Source organism: Nothoprocta perdicaria, unplaced genomic scaffold (assembly GCF_003342845.1).
Source record: "Nothoprocta perdicaria isolate Ctin4 unplaced genomic scaffold, notPer1 scaffold_4, whole genome shotgun sequence".
Lineage (NCBI taxonomy): Eukaryota > Metazoa > Chordata > Aves > Tinamiformes > Tinamidae > Nothoprocta > Nothoprocta perdicaria.
Genome location: NW_020455643.1, coordinates 1,280,911 through 1,306,117, shown reverse-complemented (window position 1 = coordinate 1,306,117; position 25,207 = coordinate 1,280,911). Strand labels below are relative to the sequence as shown.

At 47.2% G+C, this 25,207-nt stretch overlaps 1 protein-coding gene across 3 annotated transcripts in view; it reads left to right on the top strand.

The window, feature by feature from the left end:
• VEPH1 (ventricular zone expressed PH domain containing 1) overlaps window positions 1-25,207 on the top strand; it is a 59,625-nt gene that overhangs the window by 12,940 nt on the left and 21,478 nt on the right. For 2 of the 3 annotated variants that reach the window (XM_026045357.1, XM_026045356.1), the window contains exons 4-9: window positions 6,538-6,704; window positions 8,470-8,679; window positions 13,780-14,000; window positions 16,860-16,871; window positions 20,047-20,256; window positions 21,394-21,788. In XM_026045357.1, the coding sequence (XP_025901142.1) occupies window positions 6,538-6,704; window positions 8,470-8,679; window positions 13,780-14,000; window positions 16,860-16,871; window positions 20,047-20,256; window positions 21,394-21,788 (1,215 nt within the window). The remainder of the gene's footprint in view (window positions 1-6,537; window positions 6,705-8,469; window positions 8,680-13,779; window positions 14,001-16,859; window positions 16,872-20,046; window positions 20,257-21,393; window positions 21,789-25,207) is intronic. The other variant, XM_026045355.1, reaches the window with a different exon arrangement.

The window sequence follows — 25,207 nt, the reverse complement described above, 5'->3', positions numbered from 1 at the left end:
AATAATATTAAAAACAGCCTCGCTGAAGAACAAATAGTGTGATTAGCAAATCCCTCTGGAGTACGTCTGGCAATAGTTCAAGATGTGAGAAATTGAAGGCAGTTGCTAACAACTCCCTTGGAAAAAAAAAATGTCCAGAGAGACCCTGGAAGTACTTTAAAATGAATCCTTAAGAAGAAAAACAGATATATATATATAGATATAGAGATATTTCTTATAGAACTATTGAGTGACAGATGCTGATCTTTCTTCTGTAGTGTAAATTGGGATTAAATTCCGTAAAAGCAGAGGAATTAATCTGGATTTCCACTGATGAGACTGAGATCAGAGCTGGTCAAGCTTGCTCTCACCTTGTGCATACTGACTGGGAGGTGAAGGATGAGAGAATGACTTTTGGAAGGCAAGATTCTTGTCTCTGAGGATATGCAGCATGGTCTACTCGCAGTACATAAAAATTAGCAAAATTTTATAATTAAAGCAGTTAAAACTTTTTTTTTCTTGCTTATAACACTGAGTTCTTGCTCTGCCACTAAATGATAGATTTTTGTCTTAATGTCAAAGCATTTTACAAGCTTTGCATTTGTGCTTTAACAGGCATTTGCAAGTTACTGTTTTTACCCTTTCCCACTTTAAGAAGCATATTAAGGAGTCAGTCGGTGCTGCCAGGGGTGCCGACAAGCTTGGCCTAACTGGAGCTGCCAACAAGCCTGGCCTAACTGCCTACCTACCTGCCTCCTTGCACACACAGCTGCACATTCTGTGCGTGTAGGTGTTTTCCATTTTCTACTATTCAGAAATATGCGAAGTTTAGCCAGTAGATAGAATTATATACAGCAGAGTTATATTGTTCATGTAGTAATTTGCACCTATGCTTTTATACAGAGAGGGGTCTGTTTTGTCATCCCCAAGTTTCTGTAATTGCTCTTGTTGGTTATCATATTACAGGGCATAGAAAAACGGAGAGGAAATTTGAGATGTGAGCTCATCCTTCTGCAGCCACCCCACTTGCTGACCAATAGAAACACTACAGAAGGGAAAAAAAGATAGTCATGCAGCATAACAGTTTTTCCCTGCTTGGGGAAAGCTGTTTCTCCTGATCCGTGCATGCAATGAAAGCGTCCTGCTGGACAGGGAAACGTAGTGAGCTGTTGCTGACTGGCAGCAGCATTGGATCCTCGGATCTAGAGATGGTCTTAGGCAGTGTGAGTTGGTGAGGAGGAGGCAGGAGCTAGTGCAGAAGGAAGCAGTCTATATGTACGTGGAGAGAGGAGGAGACTTCAGTGACTAGTGAGTATGTGTGGAATTACCAGCTGCAAAGGTAAAAGGTGAGGGAATGTGTCTTGTAAGTTAGTCTGTGAGAAAAGTGTTTGCTGCTTTGGCCATGGTGTGAATGTGGGAGATGGTCCAGGAGGTGCCTGGCTTATGTACCCTGGGTAAGGGTTTGACTGGACCCTGCTGGGACTCCTCACTTGCGAAGCTCACTGGTTCTCTTTAGAGCAAATTCAGTGGGATTCCTTGGGAATATACAGGCTGCTCAAAACTGCCGTGTTGTTCGTGGGCTCCCTCTGGAGCGATGCACGAAGGAAGGTGGTTCAGCCAGAGTGTTCCTAGCGTGTGCTGGGACAGCCCAGAGGAGCTGCGCTTACCTGCTGGCAGGAGGTGCTGAACCGCCCACTTCTGCGATGCTCTCAGCTCAGCTCTGGTCTGCTGCAGCTCTTTCCACAGGGAGTTCAGGACGAAGTCGTCTCCCCTGGCGCCACCGAGCTTCTCCTGCTGCCGGAGAGCCGTCTCCTGGAGCTGCTCGCGGCGCCAGGCGCTCTCCAGCTGGCCCAGCCTGCTGGACACGTTGCGGCTCAGCAGCAGGATGCGCTCGAGGACCTTGCCTTGCTCGGCCGCGTGCAGGGTGCTGCCCTGCTCAGCTTGCTCGCGGCTCCTCGCGAGCGCCCGCTCCAGCTGCGCCGCGGCGTGCGAGGCGACCTTCTCCACGGCCGCCGTCAGCGTGCTGGCCAGGGTGCCCGTGACCTGGCGCAGCTCTGCCTGCAGGCTCTGCAGTTCCGCCTTGAGGATCTCGTCCACGGCCTGCAGCATCATGTTCTCCTTCATCTGCGAGTTCTCCAGCATGATGAAGAGCTTGTCCCATTCCGTGTGTTCTCGCTGACAGTCGCACGAAGCCGCTGAAATGCAAGATACAGATGTTGCTGTTCCTTTGTACTTACGTTTACAGACAGTTATTTAGCAAAGTCTGCCTCTCTGTAGCACTTATGTGCTCCAACTGCTAGCCCGTCTGTATTGAAACAGAGAGGTAAAGCAATGTGCATTATAGTAAATACAAAATGTAGTGCCATCCCCAGTACTTCCTGGGAAAACTGAAAAATAAAAGAGTATAAAGGAAATTCTGAGGGAACGTGATTCAAGTACTCCAACATTTGCTACCCGTAATAGTCTGCTTGTACCAGGGCATGCTTCTTCCTTCTGAAAAATGCAATGCTTGTAATAACTGTTATAAGAGCTAAGCAACAAAGAATACAGTCCCGCACTGGGCAGGAGAGAGAGATGGTTTAAATGTACTTACTTTCCTCAGTACCAAGAACCGGACCTTCAATTTCATTATCCAGGTTCACGTACATGAGATCATAGTCGTCATCTCCGTGCAGCGCAGAAGCCCTGAAAACACAAAACAGCATAAGCAAGGCAAGCATGTCTTGAGGCAGCATTCTCCAGCTGTTTCCTAAAAGTATCTGAGCCGCCTGGAGCGAAAGGTCCCGAGCGGAGACGAGACTCGGAGCGAGCGGCGGAGAGCCCCTAATAAATGCTCCGAGTGCCTCAGCTTGAATGAATGAGTGCAGTGAGTGCCAGTGGTGTAATAAGAGCCCTTGTGATTGTTTGCCTTGGCCGGGAGGCGCGGGGGCGTGCGGCTTTGCTCAACCTCACCCTTCCAGTTCGCGCCGGGGGGAGATGGGCTGCCGAGAGGAGGGACGGAGCGGGGCCGGCCGCCTGCGCGAGCGGCTGCAGAGCCTCCCGCGTGGATTTGCTGCAGCGGGATGCGGGGGACGGAGCTGGCCGCTCCGCACACGCGTGGTGCGCTTGGTGATACGTGCCAGGCTCTGCAGAGGGCTGCCGGAAAAACAACTACCTGGAGTCGCTTTAGACGCATGTGTGTAGCTCAACCTAAACATTGTAGGATTTTGATAGTTATATTTAAAACTCCTGTTTTGCTGGCAAGTTGCTGTTTTAAGCAACTGAGAACCCAGAAAATGCGATGGCTTGTTAGGATTTTATTTTTACATTCCTTGCTCTAATTCCTTATAATAACATTGTAACTCTGGATAGCACATTACTACCAGTATCTTGTTTCAGGAGCCAGTAAATTAGCAGCTGGATGATTAGACTTGTTTCAGTTAACTTGAAAACAAAATGAGGCATCTTTGGATTAAGCATTAATCCAGTGCTAAATATTATTGTTATTGTCAAATTCTACCTAAAACTACACAGTTCCTGTCTTAGGTTTTGGAAAGCTCAGTGAGTTTAGGATTGTTTCACAATGCCTTGCTTGGGCGAGACTGAGGGTTACAGTGATGGTATAAACTATGTATTGGCCACAGTGCCTTTGGAGGATGGAGAAAGCAAGCAGTTGTGTCTGCTGGGTGTTCTGCGCCCCCTTTTTGGTGAGAACCTCTAGGTTAGAGCCTCACCCTCATACCCCTGCCTTACAGGACTAGCTGGTGCTGCCTAAAGAGGGGCCTGCGCTTCCATGGATTTCTGTCTGTTCCGTCTCCATCCGGGGCACATGCTGATGGTGGGCGATGCGGCTGCACAGACGGTCCAGGCACATCCGCACCCAAGGCTGGGGCTGCTGGGGCTGAATGTAGTCGCCCGCAATGCCATCACCTCTCCCCGCGTGCCGGGAAAGGCGCCGGCTCTGCCCATCTCCGCTCCCGACTGGAGCACGTCCTTCTCAGTGTGTGGTCTGCCTGGAAAAGCTGCTCTGGAAAGGGTTGGGATAAGGGTGGCAGGGGGAACGAGAGGGAGAGGAGGTGGTTGAGAAGGTTTTTCCAGTCTCTGATGGCAAGCGCTCACTCAGGCTCACAGTTCAGGCTGAGGCAGACGCAGCAGGACGGGGCACAGGGGAGTTGCTGGAGAGCTGAGCGTTGAGTGGGCAGCAGGTCAGGGAGCTTCACGTGCTTCAGCCTCCTGGAAGCTGAGAAGATGGATATGACCAAGAAATGGCACGGCCTGTTCAGCGTGTGTTCAGCATGTGGGAAAAGCTGAGAAAATAAAGAATTGGATTGTGCTTCCCTAGGTTACAGGAAAAGCAGGCACAAACTGTGTTGTCTGTTTGCGGGTTTGTGTATACAGGTTAGTCAGTTAAAAGCAATTCCAGATTGGTGAGATCACTTAAATATTATTCAGGAGCAGTGGGGTTGCTTCTCATTTACCCTTTTTTTTCCCTTTATTGTGGCCAGTAAATATAAACCCAGAAATGTTTACAGAGTAGTAACTGGATAGAACTGCTCCCATTTGCATCTGTACAGTGTATTCCTGTTCAGGGAAGTTTCATGGCTGCAGTCCATCATGTCATGTCAAATTACATTGATCCTTTAATGCAGCTGATATTTAAAATGGTTGTTTTCTCAGATGGAATAATTGCTGCTAATGCCCAGAGCTGACAGCTTGCTTTGCATGATAGCCTAATTTAGGCAATAGCATATCCCAAGTCTGTGTCTCATTCCTCCTTTAGGGCTGCCAGGCTTTGCTTTTTCTCCTTTTACTTTGGGATGAACTTTGCCTATCCAGGTACATGGGAATTTTATCTCTTGCATCAAATGTGCCTGGAGTTGCAAGGCTCCGTCCTGTATAGGTGTGCAAGCACAGGGCACGAATGGCTTATTCTGCAAGCACTAAATTATCTGGAGAAGGAAATAATTTGGTGTAGAGGCAGGTATAAAACCTCTCCATTTCAAGGATAGGAGACAAGGTGTCGAGTGAACGTGTCTGTCTTGTCACTGTCTCATTAAACTCGGAGTAAAGTGGGGCCGTACTGGGCTGGCCTGGGTGCTGCCCTGCCTGGTGCTGCTCTGTGGATACCAGCTCTTGCTGTTACCCTGTTCAGTGAGAAAGGACCCTAAGCTGCATCCCTAAGCAGTGGGATTTTCCAAAGAACCTCTCGGGTTTAGGAGCAGGAGATTTCAAGTAGGGATATGACCTACAGAAAACAACGGGTATGCCACATGTAGGTATTTATGGATTAGAACGATGTGGAAATTCTCCATGTCCATGTGAATGATGTCAGGATGTGACCCCTGCTGTGGCCTTTGGTGCTGCCCTGGTGGCAAGGAGGGGCTCAGAGCTGTCTGCAAGGAGAAGCCCCAGATTATTCGAGCAAAATAAGAGCTTCGGAATAGGATGCGAAGGGCTGGCTGAATTCCTTCATTCCTTCGAAGTATAAGGACCCCTCAAGGGTCATTACAAGCTGGCTTGCCTGAAAGCTTTCTGAGCCTGGTTAGAATTATATTTTGGTTACTAGAGAAAAGGTTGCAAGACCTAGCAGTGTCCCAGGGTGTTTTTTCTATGTCTGGCTTGAGCTTGATGTGGTCCAGTCTGACCCCCATATCCTCCTCCTGCCATGCATGAAGTGACCTGTTTATCTTCCAAAATTGCGGGGCTCGGATTTAAATGAGAGAAAAAGCAGCAGGCCGGAGTGCTTGTTCCTCTTGGAAACCAAATCCAAAGAGACTGCAAGGACTTCCAAGGGTTTACAAAAATGATCCATACTACACAGCACCAGGCAGATGTTTTCCATATGTTGCTCAAGTGAAACTTAAATGTATTGAGGCAGGCATGTACAGCGATGTGAAGTTATATATTTTGGTATGAGCCAGGGTTTCAAATTGAATTATGTGCAGACATCTTAAGAAAATGTGTGAGAGGGGTTTGCATATCTCTGTCTGCAATTGACTCTCTCTCTGGCTCCCTTCTATTCCTGGAAATGACATCCTTAACTATTTATGTTCAAATTTACTGTCATGCATATTTAGCTCTCTTAATAACTAACTATTCTTTCCATATGAGGGTTAGTTAATTTAAATGTCTGAGTCTCAACAAAGGAGAAATCCAGCTTTTATGTACGTTCTGGCTTTTTTCTTTTCTTTTCTTTTTTTGATTAATTTAAGTCACACTTAGTCTAGTTTCAGCCTCTGTGGAATATCATCCAAATCTGAAAACTCATTAAGCAGCCACAAGTACGCAATTTTGTACTTAAGACTGAAAATTATAATTAATGGTAAATATTTCCTACTCCCATGTTGTTATACCTCAAATAATTCTTTCTAGGTTATTTGTTTATTAGGCTTTTTGGCCCCACGTGCGTTTTTCTGCAGTGAGTTTTATGCCTGCCTGGCTTCGTGCTGATGTTTCTTAGAAGCTGGTGTCTCCGGACGGGAGCTGACGTCCCGAGAGCCTCTCTGGCTTTCGGGTATTGACACAGGCAGTTACGGGGCAGTGACTTTCTGGATGGCTTCTCATTTGTTTTCCCCACAGGCAACTCCATGCTGCTGCGCGTCCTGCCCTCCCTGTATGAGAAGCGACCGCAGCCGATAAGCCAGCGCCTGCGGGAGCTCGTGGCGCTCACGGCTCAGCTGGACCAAGCCGAGCACCACCACCTTCTAAGGCTCTTCCAGACGTTGGCTAGGAAGAAAGAACTTGAGGTAAAACTATATTTGGGGAAAAAGCACAGCTCCACGTTACACCTCTTCTCGGAGGAGTTTAGTTTGTTTTGGTTAGTTTGGTGGTACCTGTATGTCTCTCAGGACAGGATGGAGTCCCGTAGCACACGTGGCAGTGCTTTTCCACTTTATTTCCATGCAAATTCTTCAATTCCAGTCCAGTTCTTAAATCACAAGGAGAACTTTGCAATAACTCAGCTGAACCAAAAAGTTTGGTTGAAGCAGGGTAATGGGTACAAGTGAAAAGCCAGGCAGTTCCATCTCCATATGAGGAGGAACTTCTTTGCTGTGAGGGTGCCTGAGCCCTGGCACAGTCTGCCCAGGGAGGCTGTGGAGGCTTCTTCTCTGGGGATCTCCCAAGCCCACCTGGATGTGACTGGGTGCCCCGTGCTCTGGGTGTCCCTGCTGAAGCAGGGGATTGCAGTGGATGATCCCTAGAGGTCCCTTCCAACCTCAACCGTTCTGGGATTCTGTGATTTCTCTGCCTTTTGGGCTGTTCTTCTGCCAGCTGAATGTTTCTGTTAGGATATATATGTAAACATCTATAAATAAATATATATAATTATATTAAATAATTGATCAAGGAGAATTAAAATGAATCAAGAACTGATTAGAGCAGGCGTGTTAAGTTCTTCCAAGTGCCTGACGTGTTTGTAGAAGAGGATTCTGGCCTTGCAAAACACACATTTGTAAACCAAGAAATACATAGGTCAGAACATTCCCCAAAGCCCTTGACATTAGTGGGAAGACTCCCTTTGGCTTTGGTGGGTGTGGGATCTATCTGTAATATTAAAATGCTAATATTTATCCTTGATCCTCATTAGTTTTAAATTATTTCATTTTTTTGCTGTGCTTTGTGTCTGTGTCACGCATAAATCCTAAATATTATCATTTATTACTACTAACAGTTTATTCAGGCCACCCAAATTCAGTATTTTGCCAGTGATATGTATCATTTTTCTGAGACTTATAAGTCTCAAAACAGACAGCTGAAGAATGGATCACTTTATGCTCTGTAACTGTGATGATGTTTTGTGCAGGCGACAACAGTTGCACAGCTCGGAGGTGTATTGGTGTGTATATATAAATATGTGTGTATATATGTGTATGTGTACATGCAAAATAATAATTCACAACAGGGTTAGGTAGTTGACAATCTACCTTCTGTTTACTACGGGATTTTAAGGCTCCTCAGCCTCTTGGAAACTGTTGCTCCAAGAAATGACAACTTGTCTGCACCATTTGCTGGCTGCTGAGGATCTTTCCCTCCTTCCTCCTTTTTATTTTATTTTTTTTGGACTGTTCTAGCTATTAACCTTGTCACGTTGTTCAGTCTCCTGGGAGAAACCAGACATTTCTACTTGTACTTTAATTCACTGCATTGTTGGGGAAGACTAATTCATATGCTGTTTGAATCGATGAAGTGTAGGACTGGCCCAGAGCAAGGGAAATACTTGATGAGGAAATACTTGGTCTTATATTTTTTTTTTTTAAGCAATTGGGCATTAACTTGCTTATATATGCATAACTGCAATGTTTCAGGGCTACAGCTTACCCTTATTCCATATGTTGAGCTGAACTCCAATTGACCTCAGGTCTACCTTTTTGCAAAGGTCAGTGAGGCTGGAAAAATATCTTCCTAAATCAAATTCTAGAGTTTTGTTTTTGTCACTGCAATGTACTGTACCTCCTGTGGTTACCTATATGCTCAATCCATTTCTCTCTCTCTCTCTGCTTTTTTTAATAGGTGCTTAAAGAGTGTATTCCATTTCTAATGAGACACTTAGGAAACCCTAATTACAGCGACGTTATTTTAAACATACTTACAGAAATCTCTAGCTACAAGCCCACAGCCTTAGCCGCTTTCCTTCCAATGCTGAAGGAAATTGGTGAGAGTTTTCCGAGCTTGATTGGCCAGACGGCCAAGATCTTCGGAGCTGTTGGGCGTGTTGATGAGGTAAGTTGAGAAGGAAACGCTGCTGTCCGGTCGCTTTGTGGCATCTGTGTCACCGTCTCTCTTCAGGTTGACTGTGCAGTGACTCATAGTCAATGGACTTCCAAGCCCCAGCTACCCCAGCCCCTGTGCCATCAAAGGGTCTTATTGAGACTTTGAGACTCCAGGTGTCCTGAGGACACCAAACTCATCACATGTATTTATGGCACGTGGTGATTTTTAAGGAGTTCCTCTATTTGTTTCCGGCTGTATGCTCACCACTATTCATAGACTGCAGTGCCCTGGCCTGTAAACTCGGAATAATTTTCTCCTGAATTCAAAGAGTTTCTGGTACATTATTTACATTTTTAAGTCTGTGGCAGAACTTGATTATTTATCTAGAAAATGAATGCTATGTAATAAGCATAAACACTTAGTGAAGTGTGACGGTGATGCCTATAGCACAGTAACTTGGATAATTTATTTCAGCAAAAAGCGAATCTTGCAATTTCCTTGTCCTTTCAGCAATTCCTCAGGCAAAACATACAGAGTCAAGTGGAGTTTGTCTGTATAAAGGCTCCAGAAATTGGTCCTGTGTATAAATCGAACTTGGCTCATTGATTCTCTTAAGTGTTCTAAAATATTAAATCTTATTTTCCTGAACTGTCTATTGAAGGTTGAGTACAAGAGCAATGTTTTGACCCCGAGGAAACACCAGTCGGTCTTGGCTTCTCTTTTTTTTCCTTTCTGTCTTCTCCCTTCCCACCTCCCTCCGCAGGTAGTTTCCTTTGCTTAGTGGTCCTCACCTGTTTTGCCATCGTGTCCTGCTGCTTTTTCATGGGTCCCACATACAGACAGGCTGCAGGGCTCTGAACGGGTTTGAGCAATTTCCCTGCCCCAAGGGAAACTGTTTGGCCTATGGCTAAACGTATGGCAGATCGTTCTCTGCTCAGCAGGCAAGGCACAGTAACTTCATATAAATTAACAATTCTGTATAAATTTTAGACCTTGGATGCCCTAACTTATCAGATAAGGGTTATTGAGTAATTATTGGGTAAATATTTTATTGAAGATTTTGTCTTTTCGGATCGGACCTTTTAGCTGTCCTGCCTACTCCTTTGGGTCCCATAGAAGCCAGTTTTAAGGAAGGAGGGGAGAAAAATGGCAGAGTTTTGCTGTGCAGGGGAGAATCCTCCACATATTTGTCTTCTGCCTTTGCAGTGACCGTTGCTTTTGTTTATGGTTGTTGAGATACAGATCATAATGTGCGCAGCAATGAGTGGCATCGGAACCTCCAGAGAGGTTTTTCTTTCCAGAGAAAACAGTTTCTCTTGGCCCTGAAGCAGGGCTGGTCCCTGAACGTCCCCAAGGTTGTGTGAGATCCGGGTTGTCCCGCACACTGCGGGGCCACTCGCTGCCAGCCTCATCGAGCCATGGACCTGTTCCATGAGGAGGGAGCCACTGGAGACCTCGGAGAGGGACGAGTGACGCGCCAGCACCCAAAGGTGCAGCGCAGGAGCCTGGACGTGGCCCAGGCGCTCAGGTACAAGCTGCTGTCCCCCCCAGCCAGGCTCCCATGGGGCCTCAGGCTGTGGTGTGCCCAGCTCTGTGCTGCTAAGGACGCAGAACGCGTCCTGCAGGGAAGTTCAGGGGAAAACCTTCCTTTGCACGACTCCCCAAATGGCTCGGGGTTGCCTCAGTAATACTCTTAAATTTGACAATTGCACAAATTTAACATGGGAGGCTGTGGGGTGGGGGAGCCAGATAGGAGTGGGCAGGATCCCGGCTGTGGCCTCTGGGATTCGGGAGCGGGAGGTTGGGGCTGGGAGGTGAGTTCCTCCTCGCTGTGGTTCTTTGGCACAGTAAATGTTGTTGAGGAGTTAGAAATCCCTGCAAAACCACAGGAATTAAACACTGCTTGTACCCAGTGCTGGTCCTGTCTGCGTGTGAAGCTCTGTGGACACGGTAACTGCTTCTGAGGATGAATTGATAGTCTCCTTGAGGGACTTGTGAGGGAGCAGGAGACAGCGGGTGTATGAGAATAGGTTATTTAGTACAGGTCAGACTGAGTGCCTTTCTGAACAGATGAATATGCAGTAGGCATCGCTCCTGTTGGGCTTCACCTGCTACAGCAAGAGGAGTCGTCCCTCCTTTGGCATTTCATGTTGGGTTTGCAGTGCCACGGTGGCTGGGCCACCCGGCAGGATTTACCTTTCTCAGCAGCCGGGCTGGGTTCCCTGTTTGCCACGGAGCAAGGAGCATCACCCAGGAGCCCCAGAGGTCCACATGGACACACGCAGCCCGCTTCCCATCTGTGAGCAATTCCTGCCTGCTTCCTGTGCCGTGTCCGGGAGCCGGCACTGCCTCCGGTGTCACCTGGGTGTCCGTGCGGTGGTGGATGGCTCGGCGAGGCGGAGCAGCCTGTCTCTACCTGCCCACCTGTGCCCTTGGGATTGTCCTTATTCCCAGCCACCGCTGTGGCGTTTTCCAGGAAACACCTTCCCAAAATGCTGCTTTTCCCTCCCTCCCTTTTACTCTAGTGGAGCTGTGTTATACACACACTCTTAGCTGGTACCTGTAGGCACGAATCAACATCAGGAGGCCCCTCTGGAGCCGAACAAAATAACTGCAGAGCAAAACAATAACGGTAACCTTGCAATTCTATGTATTCACGTTTTATTTTACTGGGAGGTTTACCTGGGGAAAGGAGGTGGGAAGGACTGAGGGCTGTCCCCTTCCAATACAGATTGCAGCTGTGAGCAGGAAACAGCTTCTGCTGGCTTCTAGGAGCAGCCCCTTGTGCTCTTCCTAAAATGCCTTCTCCACCTTGGCAGTCCAGGCAGAACCCCTGGAGAGATGAGAGCGCTGGATGAAAAAACATCCCTTGATTTTCAAGGCGCCGTCTTGTTTATCCACCCCCCTTCTCCTGATGTCACTGGGAGTCTCATGGGTGAAGCTGAAATAAGAAGTTGTCCCTTAATCATAAATTTGTGCAAAGCAAAACACCATCATGGGGCATAGGTCAAATGGGCATTTTAATATTTTTTGTAATAGCTACGCTTTTTGAAACTTTTGGAAATCGGAGTTTCTTCTGAAATCTTATTGATCTCTCTTATAGTCTCCTGCTCTTAAGGCAAAGCAAAGTATTTTGCCACACCTCATTGCCCATATTTTAATCTTTACCCCCGACAGATAAAGTCATGCTGTGAAACACAAGAGATGCTTATGATAAGGCATGCGAATACACAAAATAAGCACTCTTAAAATAGCAGTGGGTTATATATGTCCAGATAGGCTTTCTGAATTTTAGGGAATAAAAATTGTGGCGAAGATAATGATGGCTTTCATGTTGAGCTGTTCTGCTGTGACTTTGTTTTGCGGAACAGCCACATATTATATTACTCTCTAGAGTTTATTGTTCTTTTACCCCACTGCAGGCGAGTAGCAGCATTTGAGCCTGGCTGGAGAGGGTCCAGCTGGATCAAAGTGACATGAAAATGGTCGAAACCTCTCTTCCAGTTACGTCTGCCACACAGTTTGTTTAGGAAACAAAAATGTGTTTTAAATGTTAATTGAGCCTGTGTTTATCTCTCGCAGAGAGGAATGTCTCCCAAATAAACTGTTGAATATGTACCAGAAAGTCCAGCTCTGTCAAACCATTGAGGAAATGGAGCTTTCCATCACCCCGCGCCATCCCAAACACAGACGTATCTGTAGTTTTCCCCCATATGGCTGAAGGGAAGCAATTTGTCTGCTGCACTTTTCCCATTTATCTTTGTCATGGCACAGAGCAGCAGATCTTCTTTTGTTTGAAATGAATTGACTTTTTTTCTTTAAAAAAAGCCTCGCTTGTGATATTTAGGCAGTGTCCTGCCAAAATCTCCAGTGTTTTTTATGGCCCAGCTGTACCTAGAGTTAAACTCTCAGCAATTTTTTCTCCTGTTTCGCGGTCCCAGAAGGATACAGGTAATATTGCCCCTGCCCTGCAGTGTGTGTATGGCACGTGGCTCCCTCTTTTTCCCTGCTGGCTTCTGGGAAAAAGATTTTCTGTGCTTTCCTGCAGTGCCTTTGCTTGCATTGTAGCATGGGGCTGAAAGGCAGAAGCTGCCCTTGGTTTTGCAGTGTTCTGCAGTGAGGCCGGTGGATGAAACTGCCTGATCCCAGCTCCTGAGCTGACTGCTTCCCTCTGCTCCTTTCCCACTTGGATGTCTCTAGGCTTGGGGACTGTAATCCACTTGGGGCAATTATAAGAAAACAAGAGAGACCCAGGTTTATATTTTAGTATCTGAATTAATTCCCGTACGTACATGAATAGTTGGAATTGAGATTGCTCACACTTGCCAGGGAGAGATGCTGAAGCATTTTTGATTTGAATTTTTTATGTTATGATGTGAAACAGCCCCTTTAACCTCAGCTCACAGTGAACTCGGCCTCACTGTTAGAGAGGTGGGCGATGCTCTCCCTGCGGGGGGCAGATCCAATGGGTGCTGTGTGGGAGGTGATGGATGTGGCTGTGAGCAGCTTATCATGTGTGACAGGATCCTGCGTGGCCACCCACCTCCACCTGCAGGACACCAGGTCAAAGGAGTCCAATGGCTCTGGGCAGCAGCAGAAAGGATAAACTTGGAGGCAGTACTGCTAAATATAGACCATCAGTAACGGCAAGCAGGCCCAAAAAGGCAGTTGCGACCAGTAAGTGCTTCGTGGCCTGGAATCTGCAAGGCATTTGCTTGAACGTCTCCCCTCGGTGCCCCTGACACGAGTGGCACGGGCAGAATTCCCGGCAGCCGCCTGGTAACTGGTGGGTATCCGCAGTTATGGTGCGGAGGGCAACTTGGACACCGCCACGAGCTGCGAGTGAGCCTGCTAATACAGCGAGGCTGTAATGCAAAGCAAAAAGCTCACATGCTGCTGTGTGAGATGCAGATTTCTAAGCCAGGCGCCAGCGTTTCCTCCGGGCTGAGGGCAGCCCCATGGCCGATCACAAGGTGCTTGTGTCGGTGCTGATGCTTTGGAGAACGTAAATGTGCAGCAGGCAAGTTACAAACGCGAGGAGAAAGGCTCCGAGAGGCAGAGGGCTTTTGCATTTGTTCAGAGCTGTTCTCACCTCTTTGCATTGCCTAGGAGCAAGCCAGAGTGTGTCTGATGTATTTGGTGAACCAACTGGCCAACATGGAGCACTCCTTTCACCATATTCTCCTGCTGGAAATCAAGAACCTCACCGACACCTTCTCTGGCATCTTGGGCACGCAGAGCAGAGATATCTACCGCATGAGCAACAGCTTCACGGCCATAGCCAAGCTCCTGAGCCGGCAGCTGGAGCAGGACGGCGCCCCGCGAGCCAGGTAAACTCGTGCTCTTTGACCATAAAGCGCCGTTTCCGTGGCTGTGTGAGGAGGGAGAGGCAGACTCAGCTTATGTTAAGTGTACCTGGAGACTGGTAAGTGCAGAGCAGTTGCAAACATGTAGTAGAGACTGTCTTGGGGGAGTAACACAGATACATGCTCAAATGCAGATTTAGGATGAGCTGCACCAAGGCAGGGGGCTGGAGTTAAGGGATGCCAGTAAATTGTAGCTGTGCTGCAGGCCAGCATCACACGGCAGGATCTCGGAGCATCCCGCAGCAGAAACCCTGCCGTTGGGCAGTGAGCAACAGGCTTGCTTAAAAAAATGGAAAAATATTTTCAAACTTGTACAAAAAGATGTTCTGGTCACTCAGCTTTATAAGGATTTGTTTCTTAGGCATTGCTGCATTTGTCACAGTAAGAATATAAGTGTTATTTAGATATATGACACAGTAGTCCCTTTCAGTTAGGGAGAGCTTTATAATTAGCAATGTGTATCCTGAAATAGGTCAGGAGGACACAATGGTAGAGTAATTCTGTGAAGAAATTTAACACAGATGTCAGAAAACTCATAACCATGAAGGATAGCCTCGGAGACAGGCTCGTAGAGCTGGAGCCAAAACACTGAGGTCATTTGAGAAACAATTAGTTGGTATCCTGGAGAGAGTTAACAATGAAAAAAGAGAGGAGTCCTGACATACTGACTCATTTTAAAGGAAGGCCATAAGCCACGCACAAACTTCACCTGGTGGCAAAAATCTCAGCTGAAATACAGCCTCAGAACTCACTCTTTATTAAGTTTTATTGAAGATAGTGGAAAAATTTTAGGTCAAATGACATACATATTTGCCAAGCAAGTTCAACTAAATAGTGTGCCTGTTGTCACTTATTTAAGGGGGGCAGGAGAAAGGAAAATTGTCCTATATTATTGGAATGATTTATTATTGGAAGGATTTCATTAAAATTCTACTGACATATTTCCCTATTTCTGTCTAAAATCGTACTTTGTTAAGGACTTGCTTTGCTGAGGACTAGAAACTGCTTCACCTGCACGGGTGTGTGCTTACGTATCCAAAATGATCATTTGAGTGGAAAGTCTAGGGGAAAGAAGAGGGAGGAAATGATAACATTTCAGAGTCTTTTTTTTTTTTAAATGTCCTTATTTTCCTTCAGAAAAAACTCTGCTGGTTATACAAAGCATGAAGGGAAAGACTTTTTGCTTGTTTTAATTACATTTGCTTCTGAGTGAGGTGTTTGACCGTAACTATGTCTATAGGTGAATGAAAATGCAACTGTTGGATTTGAAACGTGATAGTTGCCATGGGGTTGAAGGCCAAACTCCGAACTAATGCAGAAGGAAGACCCAAAAAATGCACCAAAATCACCCCGGGGCTTCAGTGGAGTTGCTCAGACTTTAATGCATTTTAAGTAAGGACGGAGTTTGGCCTGAAGTCAGCAGTGGAAAGAATTCAGAATGAAAGGTGGCCACAGTGTGTTGTTGTTGTTGTGTTTTTTAACATTTCTTTGGGTAAATTGCTGCTTTTACCAGACAAGATAGTGCATGGGATAGAGCTGCTTGTGCCACACATCTGGTCCGAGCGTAGCCAGAGGTGATAGGAACAAAAACCTGCTGCTCTTTGATGATGATGGGGGTGACAAATCGCTGTGTGGGGCCGTTTCTGGCTGGAACGGTGTCCGCCTGGGTCTGGCAGCGGGGCCTGAATCCCTTCAAACCAGCAGCTCTAGGATTCCTCCTTATTTTCCATCTGCCCCTTCATTTCTCCTGCATCATCTGCCTGATCCTCTGGCTCTGGATCCCCGCGTGCCTCTAGCTACAACCCCTCCGTGCTCCCGGAACAGCTGCCGTGCGGAAGGTAGGTGCAGGGAAAGCCGAGGGGGTTCCTGCAGGGAATGAAGCAGGTCGGGGTCTCAGGGCACGTGGGGGCGAAAGGTGGCAGTTGGGGGACACGGAGGTGACACGCAGGAGCAGGAGCCTCCCTGCGCACGTCCTGGGGATGCAGCAGCACCCATCGCTCCGTGGAGGAGCAGGAAAGAGGAAAGGCTCCTTCGGACTCACGGCCTCCGCTTTTCCCAGCGGATCACGCTGCCCGCGCAAGGAAGCCAGGCAGGATTTGCATCTCTGGCAACGGAAGGATTTCCCACTATTTCAGTGGGCTGCAGATCAAACCCGTGGCATTTCAGCTGCTGTTGATAGCACTTTGAAAACATGGCTCAAAAGAATCAAAGTAAAACACTTTTTTTTTTTTTTTTTTTTCCACAATTACAGTTTTAGGTTTGCCTTTGATTTTACATTTCAGACCTATATCATAGTATCGATGACACCAGGCAAGAATAACTCAAGAGACAACAGTTTAGGCTCAAATAAGAGTTTCCCAATGTTTGGAGTTTCGTTTGACTTGCCCTAACGTAAGGGAGATGAGGCCAGACGCAGGCAGGGAGATAGAGTCGGCAGCTCCATAGCTGCCCTGCTGACTGAGCTGCACTGTTTTCTAAAGAGCAACTATTCAGCATATTTGTGCTGTGAAGGGAAAACAGGACTTGAAAATGTGTGGCTAGATTATAACCATTCCTTTCAGAATCGTATGTTTACATAAGAAGAAACTGATTTCTTCAGAGTGATTGCTGGCCTGGATTCCTTTGACACAGGGAATTTTGCATGCATGTAGTGGAGAGCATAATTAAAGCCATGTGATACTCTATTAGTATTGCCCCTTACTGTCACAAAATTGCAAGTTATTCAATCTCAGAGGTGTTTTGTAAGAAAAAACACAGAATTTTAATGGACTGATCCAACCTGGAAGTCTATTTGACCAGTTAAAGGAAGGGAAGGAGAGAAAGAAGGAAAATCCAGTGACACTTCCAAGCCCTCATTTTGGGTAAGAACAAAGCACAATAGACTCTGCCCGTTGTTATTCCCTTTAACGTAGGGACTGGATGAAATTATCCTTTCTCCTGGAAGAGGAGGGCAGGTCTGGCATATGGCTTCATTTAGTGCTCATTTGCCATTCATATGCCTTTCATTTTCCCTAGTATTTGTCCTCCTCTCAATCAGCATTTGTAGTGGTGAAGAGAGCTGTAGCAGTGTCTAAGACTTCCATGCATCCCTGAGGGACTGTGGGGTGATGTGAGAGGGACTGTGGGGTGACGTGACTGGGACTGTGGGGTGACGTGACTGTGCCCTTGGGGACCAGCGCAGGTCCCACGAGGGGGGTCAGCGCAGCCGGGCCTCGCTCTGCTCCGCGGCACCGCAGGCTGGAAGCCGGAGCAGGAGGGATGTGCCGGCCCCTTCGGGATGCGCTGGGTCACCTTCATGTGCTCTCTTGTGCTCCGCCATCCGTGTCCCTTGTCACCAGCTATTAAGGCTGTTACGGGTCCGCGTCAGGGTGACCTGCCCTTACAGAGCCTGTAAGCTGCATTGTGCTCAGCGCGAGGACACATCTTCAGTTGCGTGTGGCATCTCAGCCTTGAACGTGGCTGTGGGTTAGGGGCTAGTTGCATTCTTGTAGCTGTTTTTGAGGACTATTTGGAAGTTCTTAATAGGCTTCATAGCTGAGTTTTTGAGATTTCCGCTGTCCTTGAGAAGCAGTCTGTCTGTCCCAAAGGATCCTGCCTCTTGCTCCGCTCAAATCTGCGCGTACCTCGCAGTGGAGGAGGTGGCTGTGTCTGTTTGCTGAGCCCAGGGACGTGCACTTGCTCCGCTCGTGCCGCCTCCGCGCAGAGCTAACGCACTGGCCGCGGCCGGGTGTCTCCCACGGTTTGTGTTTGTGTTGCTTCTCGCCCGTTTGGAGCGCCCGGCTGCTGATGTTGTAGCAGAGCTGGGGGACCGAGGAAAAAGCCTTCAAGTTAAAGTGTCCCTCTTGACTCGCTTGCCTGGTAAGTCTCACCGGAGAGTTTAAAAGCAGAGGACTAGTGAGTGGCCGTAGCAGCACGGGGCTTTTGCAGGCCAGCTCTTCAGGATTGCACAATAGGTTTCTGCATCCTTTTCCTCCCAGAAACAGCCTGGGCCTTGGTGTAAGCTGATCCGACTCCAGCAACCTCAGCAATGTGCTAACCCCGTTTTGCCAAGATTTCAAACAATAGTTTGTTTTATTGTTGTTGGAAGGGGCGGCCGGCCGCGGGGCCCGCCAGGCTCCCCGTTGCGCGTGGGGTGGAGGTGCCGCGGGATGGTTCCCGTGGCCTTAGCCCTTCTGCTTCCTGGGAACGGGTGCTCTCTTGCCTGCAAAATCCATCCCTATCCCTTATCCTTGGGGTAAGGCTGTGAGTGGAGAAAGCTGGGGAGAAAGGTGCTGCTATAAAAGCCCTTTCTTACTCCAAATATCAGCGGGCCTTGCTGGTTTGGGTCTGCCATTCATAAACCCGATGGCTCCGTCAATGCGCTCTCTGTAGCCAGGGTTTATGTGCATGTATATGGATGTGGAGCAGTTATTTTGGTTAGTGCTTAGCTCCCACAAAGAGAGCACTGTTGAGAGGGATTTGGGAGTGACATTATTCTAATAAATTAAATCTCGTCCCACATCTCCAGAAAGATTTCTCAGTAAAGGTCACACTGAGGTTTTTTATTACAGAAGAATATCTTTTTTCAGAATGTTCTGCCGTGTTAATATATTGCCTAAATTAAAAACAAAACAGGACAAAACTTGCTAACTCTCTGGAGAAATATCCTGAACTTCCTTTATCAAAACAAATGGAAACGTGCATTTAGTGAGGCACTAGCCTTGGTGGTTGTTTTTCCAGCATTCTTTGTTTCCACAATTGGTGATTTGCAATATTTGGAAATTCTTAGTAGGCTTCCCAGCTGTGAGCAGGACTTGCTGAGATGCTGCTCATTTGTGGCTTTCCATATTCAGACGTTACAGATCTGGCCATTCAGAAGTTTGCTTCTAGGGGAAAAAAAGCAGAAACAAAACCAAAAAGTCTCTATCCAAAATTAGTCGGAAGCAAAATGAGCTTGTTTGAGAACTGTGGGTAGAATTAAAAAGAAATGACTACGTGTTGCAAACCCACCTAGTTCTGTAGGAACCTTCTGGCTCTGGTTGCTGCCCAGTCCGAATGAGCCTCATTTAGTGCCCGGCCATGGTTAGGATGCAATAGTTAGTTCCGCTTTGCGTTCCCGTGGGCAGCCGGATGCTGCGATCGCCGGGCGCTGGGAACTGGCAGCCAGAGCACAGGCTGCTCCCATCCGCAGCAGCCAACGCTGCTCCCGGCTTTCTTGGCCTTTCCCACCAGGCTCCCCTTCCTTTGGCCTAAAAACACACAAAATTTTGTGGTTTTGTCTTTTCCACCGTGTTCTCAAGTGAGAGAGCACAGGCGTTAGGCTTCTGGCCTGATATCCAGTGGTCCTGAGCCCCTGCGTGGGGCTGCTTGCATGCGTGGGCACCCGGCCACCGGCGTTTACGGGAGCTTCGCCTGCACGGCGCTCGGGTTTGGGAATTCTGCTTTGGGAAAGGTGACCTTGGCATCCAGTGTGGCTCCTCTGCCAGCCTGGGAGCATCTCCGGGCCTTCCAGGGCTTTGGACACGGGCCTGTTATCCTGGGACTCTCCTGCAAACCCTCCGCCTAGCCCAGAGTACAGGAATTCAGTAGAGGCTGCACATACTTTTGTGAGACTTTTAAAACCACAAACTCTTACAAACTCTGCAGTTAGCTCTGCTTTTCATTTATGAAAATAATGTCACAAGTCACTGTTCAGTAAGCCTGGAAGAAGGGCTTGAGCTCAGTGAAAAAAAACTTTTCTCCAAGAGATTTTTCCCACAGGGCTGTCAGGAAAAAGCTGGTTTTTACCTAGGCAGATAGAGCACATGCAACTTGCAGTGATTTCAGAGAGGTTCCCTGTTTCTGATCTGGGTGTCAGAGACATTGAGCTAAAGGATGTTTCTGAAAATGATTAATCAGCTGCTAAGAAAATCTCTGCTGAAACATAATTATTTTACCGGATATGTTTTGTGGGTCAGAGGCTGAAATGCAGTGTCAGCATCGCCCTGAGCAGAGTGTACCAGAGCTAAAGCTTTGCTTTTTACTTCCCTAGGACAGAAAGTGATGCCGAAACGAAGCCTGCGGTACCATTGGAGGATTTAAAGTCTGTTATGCACGGAAAAGAAGAAGATGAAAAGCTGCAAGTCAAAATCCAGGCTTTTGAAGAAAAAATAAGTGTTGACAACAATACTCCTGGCTCCGTGCGCCGATACAGTTTAGGGCAGGTTTCTAAAGAAGAAAGGAAGGATATGAGATTTAACAGGTATGGTTCTGCAAAACGCATGAGTGCTTTTCCTGAATGTCAGTTTTGTAACGAAACTTTATCCAAACATTGAGAGATCAGTCCTGTTGGGTAATACCTCTGGGCATCGTAACTCTAATTCTGACCGAGTCTTACATGCATGAATTTAAAGGCTGGATAAAATCTTTCTAAATTATTTACTTAACCTTTTCTGTGCCCCAAATTAGCATGAGGAATAGGAAATAAGGAAAGCTACAGAAAATGCTAGAAATGCTACCCCTCTCTTGGGTGTTTTTGCTAGCAAAATATATCAGACATTTGAGTCAACGTTTTTATCGTACGCGCAGCATTCGTTAGGCCACTGGGGCACCCCAGGTTCACAGAGGCGGTTCCTCTTCCCGCTGTAGAACTTCCCACATGGCATCTGCAGCATTCCTGCTGTCCCGATAACAGGAGCTCGGATGGGACATTGCCACTCATGTCCTGCTCCCCTCTCCAGTGCAGCCCAGATGTTCCTGGCCCCAGCTGTGTCTGCCAGCACACACGCCAGGCCCACAGGGTCCCGGCCCCCTGTGCCTTGGAGCAAGGAGATCCCTTTGGAAAAAGGGATGCCGAGAAAAGGGCGGGTGGGGAGAAATGCCTTTCCGTGGATATTCACCCACGCTTAGCATTTCACACAGCTCTTCAAACCGGTGCAAATCAAAATGTCTTAATCACGTCTAGCCTTCCTACTCACTATACAGGGACTTTAATTTTATGCTCAGCATATAGGGGAGCTGGAGGCTGAATCTTATTTCAGGTTACGTTCAGTTAAATTGCTGCTGGATAGCATTTTTATGAAGTGATCAATAAAGCACATAATCCAGTGCTGTGTTTGTTAAGTTCCCTACAGATAGCTCGACTGGTTCCTCCCGTGGCATGCAGATGTTGGGATATATGCTTGTTAAATCTGTGGCTTGAGTTTTGCTATAGGAAATGTAGGTTTATGAAAAGGTATTTGCCTCTAGCTAAATTAGCCCTGCATTCTGCTCTGAAACAGCTGCATGGATGTAACTTGGGAGAGGGTGTGTGCAGGTGATGTTTCTGTCTGATTGCTCAGCACGCTCTGTTGTCTTACCTCTGTTGCAAACCAGTTCTCCTCTCCTTAACACTTTCCAGATCCAAAAGTCTCGCTTTGCATGCAGTCCGCTTGAAGGGGGCAAGCATGGACAGTGGACAAGACCAGGAGAATGGGGACATAAGTGCTGGTATCTCCTTCACCGAGATCTACATTAGCCAAGAAAATGATAAATTGCCTTTTAGCGTGGATACTGAAGAAGTGCAACTGGGAAATTCTTTGGTTTCCCACCAAAGTATCGATTGCACAGAATCGGAAAATCTGCCAGAGACTGCTAAAGAAAAGGTCCAAGAAGGAAGTACAGAGACAATAGAGAGTCCTGTGGAATACCAGGATAAGCTCTACTTGCACTTGAAGGAAAACCTGGGCAAAGTGAAAGCCTATGTCACGGAGATGGGGAGGAAAATTCCCATCCCTGATCAGTGTGTTATTGAAGGTAAGCAGGCTGGGATATTTAGATTTTTAAGGACTTTAATATGATGGTGAAAGTCATTTCACGGAGTTCAGGAAAACGGACAACCAAGATCCTCTGGCACATGAGTGCTCGTGATGGGGAGGTACGTTGCTCTTATACAACAATGTCATTTATGAGTAGCAGCTTTTTTTAAAACCTCCCAAAACTCTTATATTTTGCCTTCAGAGACGTAGTGCAGCCTCATATATTCTGTATTGCCCTGACCATGACCACAAAGAGGTTTTTTTTTTTTGGGCTGTCATACAGGGAACCTGAACAGAACCCTCCAGTAAAGAGCCGTGCCCTGTGTCAGAGCGAGCTAAAGAGGCAGACTTGTTAGCTCGGGTTGTCAAAACCCGGGGGCAGTCTGCATGTTGGGTGCTGGGGGTATGTGGCCATGAGCCAGAACCAGACCGGCATTAAATGGGCTTGGAAAGCTGGAGTCCGACATGCCATGGTTTGGACTTGGTCAGGTAGACATGAGAGAGGGATTTCCAGCATGTGCTAATGCTTAACCTTCCTCCTTCACCTCCTGGGTCAGCCCACCAGCTCTGGGTCTCCTGCTTCATTAACATGATACTGCTGAGTCAGTTGACTTACCAGAATCAGTGTGCGCCAGAGATGGTGCAGGTCAAGGATCTCAGTTCCACATATCCCAGCCTGATAAAAAGCTCCTGGAAGGCACCAGAATGAGAAGCCCGGTGCCCTGTTTTGAGTTGGAGTGTCCCTCACCTCTTCCCGGAGGTTCTTTAATGATCTCTGCTTTTGTCAGCGTTGGATACTTATTTTCAAATGTGTGAAAGCTAATTAGGAGGGGCAGCAGGATGGATCTTTGTAACTCTTCTCCAGAGCAGTAGTATTTAGGCTGGGTTGTGAGATTTTCTTACACTGAACAGCAATCACTTCAACAGGAATCTGTGTGCAGGTAACCACTTGGTGGGAGATGTCAGCAGTTTACAGTCCAACTGCTTGCTCTTCACATAAAGAGTAGCTGAATCAAAAATTACCTTAATTTCCAGTCACTTATATCGCCTCTTAATATTACAAGAAATAGTCCCTCTGCCCATCAAGCATCTATTTTAAAAGTTTATTTTGTGCAGAAATTTCTGCGAAAAATGTCAATTTATCTCAGATTTTTGAATGTCAGTTTATTATTTGGAATAGCTGTTTGGTAGAATTAGTTGTGTAACTTCTGCTGCATAAAATTACACGGGAAACTTGAGACTGATCTCACTTGGAGAGCTGAATGCTTTGGCCTTGCTAAAATTGAATATAAGATGCTGAATATTTTAAAATATATTGCTCAGCTTCCTTTCTAAAGCACCTAGTATGCTTGTGCTGTAAGCATATAGCTATTTCAACATTCATTCAAGCTATTGTAATTTCCTGGAAGTTCTCAGCTAGCATTCTTAGGGAAATTCTTGGAGTAAGGACACATGTGCAGAACATAAAATTTAGGTGACTCATTCTGCTGTGCTGGGAGCAACGCAGCCCGTGCCGTTGCGCAGGGCCGTCGCTGTCAGGGCTTCACGTGTTGCACAAACCCCTCCCGAGCGTGTCCTTGCTGCACTGCGCCGAGCGCTGCACCGTGTCGAGCCTCCTGCTAGCGTGTCTGCTTCGCTTTTGAAAGAAGATGGCTAGAAAATACGGAGCTGTGAAAACCAGGAATTTGCAGCAGGTTTTCCAGGTACGGGATTACAGAATCACGGGTGACATTTAGTCCCATGCTGAGCAGCAGGAAAAAGCAAAGCAAAGTAGACAAGAATTACTAGGAGAAAATAGAGACATCATTATAACATCATTACATCTTCTCTAAATTAATTGAGGTCTGAATGCCGAAGGACAAAGTAGACCTGTCACAGGGAAGGGTCACAAGGCTAATGGGAACTTCCATGGGAGGAGAAATGAAATGTCCTGGGGCTGCCCGGTCTGGCAAGGGGTGTCTGAAGTGCTGTGCCCGTGAGGGGTGAGCGGGGGGCAGCAGCTCCTGGCCCTGCCTCTGCAGCTGCTCCAGAGGATCCAGCGGAGCTGTCAGGAGGCAAGTGCAGAACACAAGGTAGGTATCGCTTAATGGGGGATTAAACAGCAGAGCTTAGTGCCTCAGGTCGTTATGGAAGCTGGAAATGCACCTGGTCTCAGACGTGATGAGGCAGATTCAGGGATTTGGACACACAGGGGTGATTAAAAATGGTACCACCCTTGATTCTGGGAGTGCCTGGGCCACATCGCAGCGTGGGGCTGTGACAGCAGCAGAAGGGAAATGATTGCTGTGGGTTCACTCTGTTCTTACACTCGCTTGAGCTTCCCTTCCATCCAGTGCTAGCTGAATCCTGGTCGAGTTTCCTGCCTGGAGGCAGCGTTGCCGTTGCAGCCTTCGTCTGCAAGGCGGCCACTGCAGGGCAGCTGCCTATGGAGTGACAGCCTTTTATTTGATCCCTTGCGTGTTGGAGAACGTGCCCTGCAGGTATCCTGCAAGAACGTGGAAGGAAACAGGGGGAAGGCAAGGAGGGTACTCAAAGGTCAAGGAAACATTGGGAGGAATATTGAAGATATTGGGTTTCTTCACCAAAAAAGGAGAAAACTCAAAGGGCATGATCAGAGGTTTCAGTTGTGTGCAAGACTGGGAGAGGAGTAGCCTGTTCTGGACAAGATCAGAAACAGTGATCTCCAATTCTAAGAAAGATTCAGCTCAAACGGCAGAAAAAGCTTCTCAGATGGACTGACAGGCGCGCGATGCCCAAGGAGGACGCGGAGGACTTCGAAAAGCGCCTTGAACCCAAGTCTGTCGGGGCTGACACTGGCAAAACAAGGCTTGTAGGTCTGACACGAATGAGGAGGAGTTAGTGTCCCACCACATACATTTTTTTCTTTTTTTCCCAAATACATTAGCTGGTTTAATAACACATTTCCCTTCTCAACCCTGCCTTGCTTGATCCTTAGACCATCATTCAGCTCTGCTGCTGCTACAACTGGAACGTCCTGGATATTTATGACTGTGAGCAGGGGTAAGGGACAGACCTGATGACCCCCTGAGTCCCCGCGTGTCTTTGATTACATCCTGTGCTCCGTAACATTGTCTATATTTTGCACAATTTTCCTTTTTGCTATTGATTCAGACATTTGGGATATATTTCATGGCCCTTGCAAAATATTTTTGCTTGACGAGGTGTGTTTTGCAGTCTCCTTGTTGATTTATAAGGTCATTCGGGGCTGTTTCTCCATCTCTATGGGCTATAATACTTTTTCATACCACATTTCAAAATTTATGTATGACTGAGTTGAGAGATAGTTTTTACAGGTTAAAAACTGCGAGGGTGGATCCATGGCGAGTCTAAGTCATCAGTCAGCAACAGTTTATCTGTAGGTACCTCTGGACGCTTTGAAAAATTGCTGTGACCCGA